This window comes from Apostichopus japonicus, chromosome 7, assembly GCF_037975245.1.
Source record: "Apostichopus japonicus isolate 1M-3 chromosome 7, ASM3797524v1, whole genome shotgun sequence".
Taxonomy (NCBI): Eukaryota; Metazoa; Echinodermata; class Holothuroidea; order Aspidochirotida; family Stichopodidae; genus Apostichopus; species Apostichopus japonicus.
Genome location: NC_092567.1, coordinates 12095193 through 12111851, shown reverse-complemented (window position 1 = coordinate 12111851; position 16659 = coordinate 12095193). Strand labels below are relative to the sequence as shown.

Below are 16659 nucleotides of genomic sequence, written 5' to 3'. Positions count from 1 at the left end.
TAATTTAAACGTTGTTTGGCATCGTTTGGCACGGCCCTGGAGTAGGACGAACTGTTTGTTTTCAAAATCTTTACCTTTTCTTCAAGGATAGCTGACTAAACTACATGTCGCTAGATTCGCCTTCATTTAAATAGTTTCTCTGCGTACTTGTCGTAATTAACCTCAAATTAATATAACAAATATACAAATTCATCTCGTTACAGGTTGAATATGACGTTGAAGACGACCACAAGCATCTCAATTGTTACATCACATAGTCATGTGTGCTTGTATTTACATGGAACGCCAAACAGTCCGGACTACTGGTGGAAAGCATGTATATATGCCACGCAATGCAAATGTACTGCATGAAACAAATACCGAGGATAAAACTTATGGCATAATTGCAGGAGCCTGCTCCATGTAACCAGATTGAAGAGACTTGGCTAAGAATACATTGACATTTGTGTATCGACTTTACAATTTGACAACAGAAACATATAGGATAACTCCAAGTTTGGGAAAAGACTTTGGTAGACATTAAAAATATTTACATTATATCTTCAAGTTAGTACCTATGCTAACACTAACACTGCAGTAGAATATATAAAGCAGACAAAGAAAGGAAACGGATCACAGAATCTTTGATTTGAAGTTTTATTAAGTTACAAGTCAATATCGTGATTTCACGCCGGTTCTGAAGGGACAAACAACTGCTTTAATATGCAACTCGACATTCAAATAATTTGATATTTTATTGTCAATGTTTCATGTCAATGCAAGTCTTAAATTAACGTAGTTTTGAAGTGCTGTGAAAGTTAAGATACAGCACGGCATCTTGATCATCTAATATTTTTTGTAATTGTTTGTTACTTGACATGTCAACACATGTTATTATTTTGGCATATTTCCAAGTGATGTGTTACCTAGCTCCATAGGGTAACGCAGCAACTCGACAATTTATCCATTTTCGTCAACGTATCACGTTATCGTGTCAGTTGGTATGTCGACAAATATTACGTGTTTGAAGTGTTTTTGTCCCAAACACATAAAACAACACGACAATTTGACAATTCTTTTCTCAAGCTTTTACTGGTTAGCGTGACTGATCAACTCGACAAAGTCAAATATGTGTGATGTGTTGACAACGTAATTACAAAGCGACAACTCGACAACTACCTGAAAGTCTGAAACTCGAAACAAATATACAGATTAAGAATGATGTCGTGCTGTACTGACACAGTAGGTCTACATGTCGGTTGTACCCTTCAAACCACCATACGATTCATAGTAATAAAACATTGTAATAAACATGATCAAATCAAATTTATCTCTAATGGTCATTGTAGTCGCAAGTTACGTAAGAATTCGGTACAGTTAAGATACAAAATGGATACCAGACTGCAACAAACTAAATATGGGTTTATTTATTTTTTGACAAAACGAGGACATGTTGTAATGTATGACAGGTGCAATGTAAGGTGTTTTGAAACGAAAACAACAAAACATAGTGTAAGTTCCGTGTTAATACTCTCTAGTAGGATGACGGTACGATTAGCAGATATTGACTTTTCCAAGTCAATCACGTTAAACAGCTCATCAAATACGAGCTGCGTGGATGACCAACTATATTCTTTCACATTTCCTATGTTATTATACAAACGTATCACTCATTACCTTTGTTTAATCACATGAATGGTAAAAACGGTAAAAGAAAGCAAAAAAACGAAAAGAAAAATAACGAAAAGGGAATGAAGAAAGAACAAAAGAAAGATTGAAAATTACGGAAACATGTATAAACAATGTGTTATATCGGATATAATATATAAAAAGAAAACAAATATTCATGAAAGGAGATTTCGAGTCAATTTAAAATGTTTTTTTTTTCGGCAAATTGCTGGTGGTAGATTACCCCAGAAATGGCTTCAATGTTATGTGCACAGTAAGGGGATAACATGGAAGGACCTGTCCGTGTGCTTGCAATAGTCTTAAAGCTTGGACAATTGAAGCCAGACATCAGAAACTGCAATGACGTGGTATTAACAACATAACGATATTTTCATGGAATGCTTACAATGTGCAAAATATTCTGAAATAATTTGCCATTATTAAACCTATTATCAAATGTTTCCATTGAATTATTGACCTACTATTGGACTCAGCCATGAGTAAACTACAAGACCTACCATATATAGAAGTACGATCATTGAGATCAAGCTTCAGTACACAAAATGTTCAGAATGTCATGATCTTGTTCAAATTATTATTGAATGACGTCACAGAACGTCACTGTGTTGTCATTTATCGGCTGTAATGTAACTTAAGGTAATATAAACAACTAAAGTACACATGAATATAAACGCCTAGCTCGCGTAGTAATTAGATAAAGGTAAGTACAATAGTAAGCCGATCATTATATTTAAATGAACTGATTTAAAAATATGAATGTTTTGCAATGATCATTATATTACGTAATATACACGTTATCGTAAACCATACAAAATATTATGTTTTCAGTTGGCTTTAAATTCCATAGATTACAGAATTAACCATGAACAATGAACAATGAACAAAGGCAAAGAAAAAGCACAAACCACCCCAACAAAAACAAATATAAAATTAGTAGCTGTAAGTGAATGTAAATGATGCATAAAATGTCATTACTTGTAACAAAACTGCTACAGGAAATATTTAAGCTAAATGAGAAAAGAAAACCTAAATAAATGACGTCATTTTTACTGGAAAAGTCTTGAATTGCGATATACACCAAAACTTCGATATAACAGATCACTCATAGATTAATGTGCAATTGCTGACCTTTGATAGAGATCATAGTGACTCTAACACATTATATGTATATCCAATAAGATCACTTTATGAAAAACGCAAAGAGTAAAAAAATATATATACAAGTTTTAAATGGTTTCGAAGTTAATAACAAAATACGTATAATTTTAATTGTAATTGTCGAAAGACAAAAGTAAGCACAGGAGGTGAAATCATTTCACTGAGAAGTTACATTGGCAGATTATACAACCATCTTCACATTTGGTTTATTCTCTGTTAAAGATATACAATTGATATCACATTAATCTGAAGACACATCAAACCTCACCCCTCCCCCACCCCCTCCCACCCCAAGTTTTACAAAATTCAGAGTGATTATTCTGATCCGTCTTGGACGCTGAAAACTGTACATAAAAGAATGACAAATGGGTTTCCTAACATTTAGTTAGTAAGGTGGGACCAATCGATTGGGATATTCATATTCAAAGTTCCCCTGACAAGCTTGACTTTATTAGATGGAGGATACCTTGGCTCTGATGAGGGGTAATGAGCCTTCTAGATTAGGAATCAGGTGGACAGAGTGCTAGTAAGCTAATCCAGTCCGCAGGGTACAGCACAGTTACAGGATGGTCTATAGTTTATGTTGATTCTCCCGGGGAGGGTGATCAAGTATTTTCACATAAAATAAAAAATGAACGACATAGAAGAAAAGTTAAGTATCTCGAGATAGTGTAACAAACTTACAAAAACAAAGCAAAATATGAACCTATAACAGATGTCGAATAAGTATAGATATTAGGAATGAATAATTACAAATACTAATAGATAATCAAATTTTAAAAAAAATTGTCACGTTCATTTGATTTGACCACAAATTAATGTAATTTCCGTAATCTTGGGTCAACTAGGCATTTATATCATCATGTGGTAGCGTAAAGAGTGGTTTAAAGATTAACTGTACATTCATCGTAAAAAAAAAAAACAGTATAGAACTGAGACAAGAATAACACTCATTGCCTCTGATTTTGGAACTGTTTGGAGTTTACGTAACATCAGTATTATATATATTACGTAACATCAGTATGGTATTACTGTTACGTTACATCAACATGTTATATCATTACGTAACATCAGTATGGTATACCATTACGTAACATCAGTGTGGTATTACTATTACGTAACATCAGTATGGTATTACTATTACGTTACATCAGTATGGTATTACCATTACGTAACATCAGTATGGTATTACTATTACGTAACATCAGTATTATAGACCATTACGTAACATCAGAAGGGTATTACCATTACGTAACATCAGTGTGGTATACCATTACGTAACATCATAATGGTATTACCATTACGTAACATCGGTTGAACTCTTACTGAGGAGTATATTCTGAGTAAGTGCAGCAAACAATATCATCAGTTAATCCGTGTCATGTAACAAGGGGTTATACATTCACTATATTAAATATCAGTAGTTGATCCGTTTAATGTAATACATTCAATATATTATTAAGCTTTACTTAATCATTTCAAATTCATAACCTGATCGTTACCTACAATCAATGTGATATTACACAAATGACATTTAATCTGTATGATAAAGAACATGATAACGTATTCTCTATGTTATAAAACAGCAGTCAATCCGTTCCATATGTCACGTGATTGAACAATCGCTATATAACGAAATCGCACTTAATGCGTTCTATACGTCACGTGTCTATAGAAAATAATAAGTTCAGCAGAATTGGAAAGGCAAGGTCCTCTCAAGATTTTGTTAAATTTTATTCAAAGCTAACAGGCATCGTTGATAATTAATATCTACTCGCAAAATATGATCAATAATCAGAAAGGAAAAGACGGTTAACTAAATAAAACAGTCTGCTCTGACATCTCCAGAGACGTTACTGAGAAGAATATCAGTCTATTTGCTCTCTCTCTTTCTCCACCCCCTCCCTCTTTCTCCACCCAGCTCTCTCCATTCCCCCTCCACCCCCACCCTAGTTGTCTCGCTCTCTCTCGCCACCTCTTTGTCTGTGTCTCTGGACTAGTACACGTTAGACAATCTGCTGTTCCGCGTGGTGATAACTCTTGTTCAAATATGTAACCTAGAAAGACAGAAAATTATAACTATTTAAAAAGTGTTATCACCTCCACGAACTGTTGCAGTTAATGAAGGAATGCAAGAAAAGAACAACTGCTAACGGGGCCATGCTAGACAGAATAATATGCATCACCTGCTACACACATCACGAAGATGCCTGCTACACACAATTAGAGGCATCCCCCTGCTACACATACTGACAGAGATCCCTGCTACACATAATAACAGGTATCACCTGCTACACAGGCTGTCATAGATCCCTGCTACATGGAATGAGAAACATCACTTGCTGCACAGACTAACCGAGATCCCTGCTACACAGAATAATAGGCATAACCTACACACACTGACGGAGATGCCTGCTACACAGAATAACAGGCATCAACTGCTACACAGACTGACATAGATACATGCTACACAGAATAACAGGTATCACCTGCTACACATACTGACAGAGATCCATGCTACACAGAATAACAGGAATCACCTGCTACACACACTGACAGAGATCCCTGCTACACAGAATAACAGGCATCACCTGCTACACATACTGACAGAGATCCATGCTACACAGAATAACAGGAATCACCTGCTACACACACTGACAGAGATCCCTGCTACACAGAATAACAGGCATCACCTGCTACACATACTGACAGAGATCCATGCTACACAAAATAACAAGAATCACCTGCTACACAGACTGACAGAGATCACTGCTACACAGAATAACAGGAATCACCTGCTACACAGACTGACAGAGATCCCTGCTACACAGAATAACAGGAATCACCTGCTACACAGACTGACAGAGATCCCTGCTACACAGAATAACAGGAATCACCTGCTACACAGACTGACATAGATCCATGCTACACAGAATAACAGGTATCACCTGCTACACATACTGACAGAGATCACTGCTACACATAATATTTTGGATAATTTACTCAACATACTGACATGAATCATCTGCTGTCAGATTAACTAATAATTAATGGTTTAAACCAAGTTCGATCCCGTAGAGGTATTTTTATTTTTATTTCCCTATTCAGACCTTATCCGTGAGATATAGAGATATCTGTCTTGAGTGATATGTTTGTCAGCACTGCTTATAGAAGATGTTTATCAGTTTACCAATGATGCGTCCTTACGTTTCAGTCCTGTCAGAATATTCAGAGCTCAGTCTAAATTACTATATGAGAAAATAACCCCCCGCCCCCATGCTCCCCCCTTTTTTACTAATCAACCAGAGATGCCAAATTTGATCTCTCCTCACAAAATTCATTTTGTTACGTTTTGGTTTCAGTTGAGGAATGCATTTGTTTCCGGTTAGGAAGTAAGGATACAAATTTTCAATTACGTATTAGTATGTGTTTGTTACAGAAAATCTCATCCAAAAAAAAAACAAAAAAACATTTGATTATAACAGTGAGTCTCATTCAGCTGTGATATTCATTACTAACCTCACGAGACTGTACATTTCTTCCTAGACCTTGTTCGATTCTGTGCTGCATCCTGCACAAAATAGAAAGAAAAGATTCATATCTTAATACGTAATGAGTATTAATTATAGGGTAAGTCATTTACGACTGCCTTAACTGAAGAGAACAATTAGCTATTACTAGTAACAACATTCCGCCAGAGAATCAGGTAGCAATTCATATCAAGATGAATTCATCGCTTTGTGTATAAACAGAGGACTTGATAAGTCTCGTCAGACGCCCTCTATTTACAGTAACAGCTGTAGTAACAAGAATGACTTTCTTAATATGACAAATGATTTAGTGCTATGAATTATTTAGAAATAATTCATGTATTGATGGAAATTATTGATCCCATCTTGATCGATGTTGTTACTAGTGATCAAATTAAATTCACTACAGATGGATTTAAGACGTCTCAAATATATCAGAGACTAATTAAACTGGACAGTCTGAGACAGTTTAACATATTATAAACATTCCGTAAAAAAAAACAACTGGTCAAAGCCAACTCAATATTTTAGGACAGAGTTTAAGATCTTATTTACTCCTTTAATACTCTATTTCATTATATTTGATCCCTCTTTTGATCCCTGGTGATAACATTTGATCTCTGTTCATACTACAGATCTCATTACTCACATCTGGTGTAGGCCTGTTTTCTGCTGGTTGGTTGTTATTACTGGTGGTTACATAGGAGGTCGGTTGTCTCTCCTCATCATCACGAGAGGCCTACGTGACAGTAGAAGAAACCAAACATTAATTGTAACCATGGTCGTCCACAAAAAAAAAAAAACATATAGAAGGTATAGAAGGCATCAAGAACACTTCGGATTTCAATAACCGGTTAACTGTCCAACCTTATTACCGAAAATCCGGTTTACAAAAGGAAAATTAGCCGGTTAACAGTAAAATTTGATTGGGTCTTGTCAAGTCTGGGGTTAACGAAAGCGGCGTATAGCAACGATAGGTACAGCAATTTAATTACGTCTTTAGGGGTCGAAATTAACTGAAACCCATCTTTGCTTGGGCATGAATGTTTTGTCTTCTATATATTTTGCATCTCTATTTACACAGATATGGACAGCGCAGAAACTCCCAGGCTTTCTCTTTTGGGGACAGGATATCTTCGCAGACCCATTTCGGTTTCTCTCATGAGAGAAGTTTTATAGTTTTTGCGGGGCCGACTTCAGAGGAAAGTTGCTCCATGTTTGGTACTTGTCACTATAAATCAACGATGAATGAAACTCCGCAGGCACCGCACCACAATTAAAGTGGTGCACGTCCGCCTGAAAGAGTAACCGTGGGAAAACAACCCTAGGTGACCAACTCAATTGATTTTATTTTTTGCATTTTCTGATTTCTTTTTGATGCTTGGATGTAAAAGAGGACGGAATAAACTACTGGAGGGTTGAAGTTAATTTAAGGTATTTTAGAAAATCTTGTGTGAAACAAGGAGATTCCGCAGCAAGAGCAGGCAGATTGGTTGGGAGAGCACTATGCTAAACTTTGAGCTCTTCTAGCTCAAAATCTGAACGGTCATGGTGGCAACAGTTGAATGTGCTGTGATAGGCCAAGTCATGTGGGTAGGATATGTCAGTTGAAAACTTCTATCTATGCTCTAGCGGCTATGGAAAGCGACCAATTTTTAGTGTGTAAGTCAACGGAGCAATTAATGTAGTGAAACACAGGGAGACTGACTTGTGTCTGCATAATTGGGCAATCTTATGGAACTCCATATGTAAAACATTAACAAACCGCGCGTACAGATGTTCGTTGTTCAGTTATCAATGCATGGTCAGAATGAAAACTCCTGATCGAGCCGCGCAAGTCACGGCTCCTGCAGGTTTATTAGAATATTCTTTTTTATTAAAACAGACAATAGATGTTTGGTGAATCGATAATGGAGAGGAAGACAAGCAACCCCCACATTTTGGAAGCTTTCATTGAATACTGGAAACTACTTAGTAAATATATAATGGGAGGTTGCTCCAGACCTGGCAAACCCGCCCTGCCGTGATAAATCCTTACGCTAAGAAAAAAAATTAGTTTCCGGTGACTAGGCTGTACCCCATAGGAGGAATATTCTTCGGGGGTTTGACTCACAAGCCCTCTAGCCACCGGGCCCCTAAACAAGAGGTCTCCTCCAACTGCCAAGGCTGAAACCTCCTCCCAGTTTATTATTTTTAATGTATCTAGGGAACAATTAACTGATTTTGGCGTAGGTTTTATGAATTAAGTATTCAAGCAAGAGATATTGGATTAGGGGTCTAGGAGGAAGGTGTTTATTAAATATTTTGTGTTAGAAATAATTAGTTCATCAAATAGTGTTTGCTGCTTCTAGGAGCGCTGTGGTAGCAATTCACTGGGGATCTTCCATAATCGTACAGGTCGAAATTGAGTCCAAGTTTAGCAGCAAAATACCTCAGCATTTTCTGCTGTCATGTGTTTTTGTTTTTGTTCTCATGTTGGTTCTATTCTTGCATGATCATGAAAACTAAAAAGTGCATATACTGTGGGTTCTTTGATTTTGCAATGCAGCATAGTTTATATCTAGTAATAAGTTCAACGATCTATTGCATAAACCTATCTGGAAAGTATTGATCCAATGACAATCCAAACCTATGAACTGATGATGGCGTGAGTATGTATATGCAGAGCCGAATACAAATATGTGGCTCTCTGGATTTGCTTTACAGTGTGTGTGCGCACTGCCTTCTTGCAACACCAATTTCTCTAAAACTGTATCATTGGCAACCATTATACTTGGCATGTTGGCTTCCCATATTACACAGGGACCTTATTGGTTTTATTAGAGGTCAAGAGTCATCTTAAGTCAATTGGATGATACAATGAAAACCTTGTGCCAACTTTATTTCAAGAACGGAAACATGTAGGTTACCCATTCTGAGTTGGACAAACCCCTTGATATTAGTTAAGGCCAAAGTCATCTGATGTCAACTGGCTCAAATATGAAAACGTTGTGACCACTGTAGACGTCGGAACATAGGGATATCACCAACTCCAGGTATAGCGACATGGGGTAAAACCTTGGGAAACGTCCAAACCAGGTTCACGGAAAATATTCCGCTATTTTGTATTAAACATATTCTCAGTATCACAGACACTGTTCTTCTGTTCATAATAACGGAATAGTTTTAAGGGCGTATTCAATATGATCAGCATCCGATTTCTGTCCTCCACTGTAATAAAACTTAACTGTCGAAAAAAACTTATGGTTGGAAAACCAGTTTAATGATTGCAAGTGTGGGCAAACGATTAGGCATTTACTGTATTTGTATGATAACATGTTCGGCGTAAATGTTCAACACGTTTCATAAGTACAGATCGCGACAAAGCTAAAACAGCGCGGCAAATCCACGATCATGAAGAGAACACAGTTACACAATTTTAATTTTTCGTCAGATAATACAAGCAGCGATCGACAGCTATGCAGTGACTATTTTCGGCACGTGCATACATCATACAAACAGCGCAAACATACTAATTTCTACCTGGACTTTCCCGATACAGCCGACTTTTACCAGCTTTTAAAAAGCCGATGCACTGCACATGGAAATCATATTTCGTCTCTGAAAGGCAATATTTTGGGTTGTACGACTTGTCACGGGGATTAAGTAAAAAATATCTTGCAAGTAAAACAAATCGTTCATTGTTCCCAAACTGAAAGCAAATAAAATGGAAAACCTTAACATAATTTAATAGTATTATTCTAGCAGATATGCCGACTTTGTGTTCGTAAAGTTGTTCCCACAACTCTGGAAAAAAGTTTGCACACTTTACCCAAAAGAAATAGTTAACCCCGAACACAAAATGTTTGGGTTGGGCTCGAGACATGCTGTAAATGGTTTTGTTGGAATTCGAAGTCCGCACCTGTTTTATACTGTACCATTGTACTTAACATTGATGTAAACACTTTTCTGGGCAAGCTGCCAACAAGAAATGGCCCTACCAGTGTATTTTGCTAGTATTGCGTCAAAGAAGTTATGGCGTGTAGACTAAACACTAAACGGTCACCGTAGCACAACCTTTGTAACCTGGGCTTTACACTCGATCTCAAGCTATATATGTAATTGAGAATAGGAATAAGCCTATCTGTTTTTAGTAGTTATCAAAGCAACATGTATATCTTTTCAAATTTCCTGTTATAAATGTATATACAGAGTTCAGCAACATTAGTAGTGACATATTTTATGGAAAGTTTTGGTGTGCTTTTACGAAAGTTCGGCTTATCGATTAGGCTTTGTAGGTCTAGAACATTTGACCTTTGTTACTCGATGAATACATGTTGGCTCAACATGTATTCATCTCACCTGGTAGGTCGATCTACGCATAACTATTTGAAGAAATGTATTTTTTTACATCCCCTTATGATCAGCTGTAAGAGTATGTGGTACATTATGATTCTTAAGCAGCTTTTATCATGCATTTCTTACAATAACGGGAAATTAATGGTAACCCAAACTGCGATGATCGCGGAACACTATAAAAGTGTATCACGATAATCACGTCATATCTTTCGTTCAGTATTATTGTTTGTTTTATTCTTGTATTTCGGACCATAGTCTGAATGACGTGAAACGAAAACTTTGCGGTATGTCCTATCAAGTTTCGACATAATACTTGCGTCGCAACAAATGCCAAGCAGTGCGAATACCTCATCGTCCGACCACATACTTTGCTTAGTCTCATTCGACATGTTGTACAGGAAAATATTGTTAATAATAATAATTGCCTTTGCCCTTTGCCCATTATCTGGAAGTCTTCAAGAAAGCAGTTGAAACTTAATACTGCATGTATGCAGATATATGCGGGCAGCTACAATGTGTACTCAGAGACACTTATTTATCTTGGCCTATTCATATATTCCTGTGATACAAAATTGACCTTTAATCATCAAAATTGACCTTTAATCAGTCACATTTACCACGTCTTCCTTGCCACTTTGAGAAATTGTATCTCGCGATCCTTATACTCTACCATACAAACCTTCGTATGATTTTGAATACTCCATAAACATTGCCTAATAGAACTGCCGTACAACGTTTGCCCGCTTAAATTCGGTTTACTTATGCACTAATGTTGCTATTGGATGGGTTGACCCTGTTCGCTAGCTTCAAGTAATTCAGTTTATACAGTTTATATTAGGGACGTAGCCGGGGGGGGGGGGGGCAGTGGGGGCAACTGCTCTCCCTTTCAGGGTCGAAAGAAAAACTGTTGGTTTTTATGGCATGGTATTTTGTCATTGCTCTTTTGATCATGAATACTCGTCAGCTCCGTTAACTCGATTATAATCGTAGTAACATTCAGGCCTACTGATTCAGCTACTGGGTTTGTCAAATGCAAGTAGCTAAATTTAGCCTATAGCCTATTACCAGACTACAATTGGCCACTGCGTAATAAAATACATATAGCCTATCTAACAGCACTCGATGGAGTGTCACGAATCGTAAGCACAACGACGACGACGACGACAACGTGCGTTCTCATCCTTTCTATGATTCGTCATAAGTTGTTGCACGAACAACATGTTTTGAAGCTCAGCTAGCAATCGTACGTGATACGCACTTCCTATAAATAATTATTACACTGCTAAATATGAAAGTGTATATTGTCCATCAGTTAACTTCGTCAAATCTTTTACAGTCCAGACATTGGACAATAAACAAGAATCATCCTACTGGAAAACTATATATTTGTCTTTCTGATATACTATTTAAAAGAACATGTAAAAGAATAATTCAAACCGGAAACAAAATTGCTGGTAATATGATATCATATGATCATGATGAAACTGGCAAAGCATTGCACCAGCTTGCATCTAAGGACCTTCAGTTGTTCAAAAATTGCTCAAACCCCTTCCCATATCAATCGCAAAATGTGCTCCCCTCTCCCGTGCAAATTCTTGGCTGCGTCGCTGGTATATATATTGGCTCTATGGTATACAATTAAAACACTCAATGCTTTGACGAAGATGATAGGCAGATTGTCCATGTGAGTGATAAATAGCCCCGCCTCCTCCAAAGTAATAATAATATTAAGCGCGCTACAGGGTTCGTACACTTTTTTCACAACAAAATTCAAGCACTTTTCAAACACTTTTCAAGCACCAAATTTATGTTTTCAAGCACATGCTTATCATTAACAATAAACATTCTGTGAGACAGAGGCATAAAACATATCTAATGCAATGTGTACGCTGGGTATATAAAGACATGATCAGTGTTGGATTTTCAGGTATTTGAGAAGGTTGTCCGTGGGACTACCAGTTTCAAAGATTTTCAAAGATTTTGGTAGTCCTGCAAAAAACTTGGTAGTTGTGCCAAATTTTCCACCAAAATTGTTCACAGCATGCATGTGTTTACGTGATATATCCGAATTGTAACGACGCTACACGTGCGCCGCATACAAACAGTATTGTTTATGATATACAATATAAATCCTACCAACTAGAATGATAAATAATTTATCGTTCAGGTAGGTAGGATTTAGATTGTTTACTACTGTACAGCTCACATGCGTACGTCCAGCAATGCATTTTCACTCGGCCTATAGACTGTCCGTGTCTGATCGACTGTTGTTACAACCAGGGTAGAAATTAAGATTTGGCTTTGGGGGCAATTTTGGAAAATGAAAAGTTAAAAACGACCCTCTTAATGAATTTACGAGGGTTTTTTTTGTTAAGGTTTAGGGGTGATCTTTTCTAAAATTCAACATGCTGTTTAAGGAAATGGTTGTAAGCATTTACTGTAATAGTATAAAGTAAGCACAATTACCCTCTTGATCCTAGTGCTGCGACCTTAAAGCAAATTCATTAAAATTTTAATCGTAAAAATTTGCGATCGTTTAGCAAATAACGTCAAGACACCAAATATATAACGAAAAACCAACAACCCATCAACTGAAATAGAAAACATGTAGAAACACATAGAAAACAACGTGTGTGGATGAAATCACCACCAAATACGAAACCATTATATACTGCTGAAAAGTAATCGAAGTTAAAACCTTCAATCCATCGCCACAGCAACGGTGTACGTAAAATACAACATTCCCTCTTTAAGACATAGCACATACCATCCAAACAACTGCCGATTTTCAGTAAATTGAAATTGTAAACAAAGCTACGCATTTTTTTTTTTTTTTTTTTGCAAATGGTTGTCTACATTTCCCATTGACTTAGTGTGGCTGTTAGGCTAACATGTGGTCGAAGGTTGCAGTATTTCACGGATATTTTCGTTCTAGCTAACTGTGTCACAATTTCAGCAAATAAAGAGATGCTTAGGCTAGATTTTCCTGTTGACTATGTGTGGTGTTAGGCTACCATGCGCGCAACGATAGCAGCAGGGAAAGTGTGTAAACAAAGCTACGCAAAGTTCATTTGGGGGGCAAACCAAACCGATGGTTAGGCTACATTTCCCATTGACTTAGTGTGATTGTTAGGCTAAAATGTGGTCGAAGATTGAAGTTTTTCATGGATATTTTTATTCTTTATTTGCGACACAACTGAGCGAATAAACATATGGCTAGGTTAGATTTCCATGTTGACTCAGTGTGAAGTTAGGCTACCATGTGGTCGGAGATTTGTGGGGATTTTTGGTTATTGTCGCTGGTACTGAAATTGCTTAGTGGAGGCCGTAATTTGCCAGTGACTGTGCGAGAAGTTTGCAGTGATTGTGCGCGACCCTCCCTCGTAATTTTTTAGACAACTAAGACATTCTTTTAAGTTTTTGTTTGTCACAATTTGACTATTACAAAATATATATATATATATATACAAAATATGTTTTGCATTAAGCATGTTAAATTTCAAGCACTTTTCAATGACATTTTCCAAAAATATAAGAAATCAAGTACTTTCAAGGCCTTGAAAACTGACCAATCATATTCAAGCATTTTCAAGGTTTTCAAGCACCCGTACGAACCCTGGCGCTAGGAAAAAGCAATGTATTTGTTTTGGTAATTAACTATGTCGTCGAATATAATTTGTTAAAAAAAATCCCCTTTGTTACATTAACATAGCTTTTGTAGTTAGTAGTGTATATAGCCTTGAAGCAGATAACTTATTAGTTTCTTACTTGCTTAACCAGAGTGATTAGAAAGTTTGTGAAGTGAGGGCCAGTGGTTACACATGTATCGTAAAAACAAAAGTGCAGTCGCCAAAGATCGGGTGTCTGACTGAAAATTACCGTATCGTTGACGAGTAGCGCAGGGGGGGGGGGGGTGGAAGGCAGCAGTCATAATTTTTTGTCTTCAAAACCCATTCAGTTGGAATTTCAGCCACTACACCCCCCCCCCCCCCAATCAACAGGCCTTAGTTACGTCCCTGTGTGTACTACTCAGCTGTGCCTTACGAAATTCCTTCAATCTCACTGCATCGGTCTTACACAGTTTATCTTAGCATGAGACAAGCTTAAAAGAAAATATTCGATATTCTTACTTCTTCATCTGTATCATCTTCCGATGAACTATATTCGCCGTCATCCTACAAGAAAGAGAAACAAATAATCATACAAAACTTAATAAAACAAAGTTAATCCTAAGTGCGCTATATCTATCTGCCTGTTATTCCTGTTCGCAGATTTCCGAATAGTTACCTTTCACCCTACAGCTGTCCTCTGGTCAGATTGAAAACGCTGTAAAACACGGAATATTTTGATATTTAAAATTTATCAAGAGGAGCACGATTTGTGACGATGTTATTTTAACAAGATGCAAAAATGTTTACGGTTTATACTCAAGAGTATAAACATTTTATTTTCGTGTTTTCCGTTTTTTTCTTTTTCACCCTTAGCCAGTCCTCCATGTACATCGAAATCACTGAAAACACAGAAACTAATATATTTATTTGGAGGAGCATTAACAATAGTTATAACGCACTTCCCACATTTTAAAGTTACAAACAATTGCACGTTAGGAACAAATTCATGTACTGCTAATTTCGGTTTCCGTAAAAATTGGAAAGAACAAAATAAGTAAACTTGCAGACATGCGCTAACGTCTCCAATAACGTCAAGGATATTTAACTTACGTATATAGTAATCTCAAACTGATGGGAATTTAAACTCTAAAAAGGGCCTCCTTATTGTTAAGTTGGTTGTAATTTTACTAGTCATGGTAGTTACTAATGTTGTTGCTGCAAATGAATTATAAAAAAAAATGTATATTACATCAATGGTTACTTCTGGTTGAAAAAAAAAATCAAATATATATGACCAGAAAAGTTAAGTCAGCTAGCAGGCTAGTGGCAGAACCTGTATACCCTAAACTACACTTGAAAATTATGCTAATGTGTATGTTGTATATATGCTTGGGTGAAGGACGGAGATTCCACATTTTTATTAACATACAGGTAGCGAATATGGGATAAAGAGATGGAATAACGAGAAATTTGACGTAGCTTTGCTAACAACGAGATATCAAGATAGTTGAAACTGTCGCACATTGTAGAAAATTAGAACTCGAAGCAGGTTTGGTGTCACGTGTTGTAAATTATTTGACAGATATTTATTTAATTGTTCATTTTCCGCTCCATAGTTTTGACTTAAGAATGAACATGAATCATATACGGTCCCCATGCACGGGAGTCGCATAATTAATAACAAAATAAACGATTAAAGATGTGCGTATTTATATGATGATTTCTCTATTCTGAAAGAACTGAATGAATTTTTCATGAAACACGAAATACCTACTTTTTTTTTTACTATATTGTTAGTTTCTCTGTACAGTATCAGTATAGCGATTCCTAATTAACAACAATGGCAATACGGGTGAAAATGGCTACTGTATATGACAATAGTTTAACTTTGTTTGACGGTTTAATCGCGTTTAATAGACTTCCATGGGGGGGGGGGGAGGTGTAATATACAACTTCATCAAACTTTGGATAACCAATTTTAGATAATTTAGTACGACGAATCCTCCCTCCCTCTGTCTAAACACATTGGATATACAAGCTGCTATTTTTCTGCTTTTCAAGAGAAATACTTCATCACGTCAACTCATCCATCTTCTGCATGGTGACTATACAAACCCAGTAATCGTTATTACCAGTACGTCCAAACAATCCTAGCTGTACGTGTTAGCTGACTAAACATGGCTCAATAATTTAGATATAACAGGTTTCGAAAACAGCTATTATGATAATTATGTTAATAGAAGACATAATTTGATACTAAACATTCATAAGAATATTGTTTGTTAGCTGGACTAGTCAGGTGTCATTACATATTAAGACACAAATTTAAATAAAAAGAAAGAAAAAAATAACCC

At 36.6% G+C, this 16659-nt stretch overlaps 1 protein-coding gene across 2 annotated transcripts in view; it reads right to left on the bottom strand.

The window, feature by feature from the left end:
- Positions 1–622: 622 nt before the first annotated feature.
- The window catches only part of LOC139970047 (uncharacterized), a 108649-nt gene continuing 92612 nt past the window's right edge, over positions 623–16659 (bottom strand). For both annotated transcript variants that reach the window (XM_071975651.1, XM_071975653.1), the window contains exons 9-13: positions 14825–14869; positions 7006–7095; positions 6346–6397; positions 4778–4883; positions 623–4733 (exon numbers count right to left, since the gene is read on the bottom strand). In XM_071975651.1, the coding sequence (XP_071831752.1) occupies positions 6347–6397; positions 7006–7095; positions 14825–14869 (186 nt within the window). In that variant the 3' untranslated portion in view covers positions 623–4733; positions 4778–4883; position 6346. The remainder of the gene's footprint in view (positions 4734–4777; positions 4884–6345; positions 6398–7005; positions 7096–14824; positions 14870–16659) is intronic.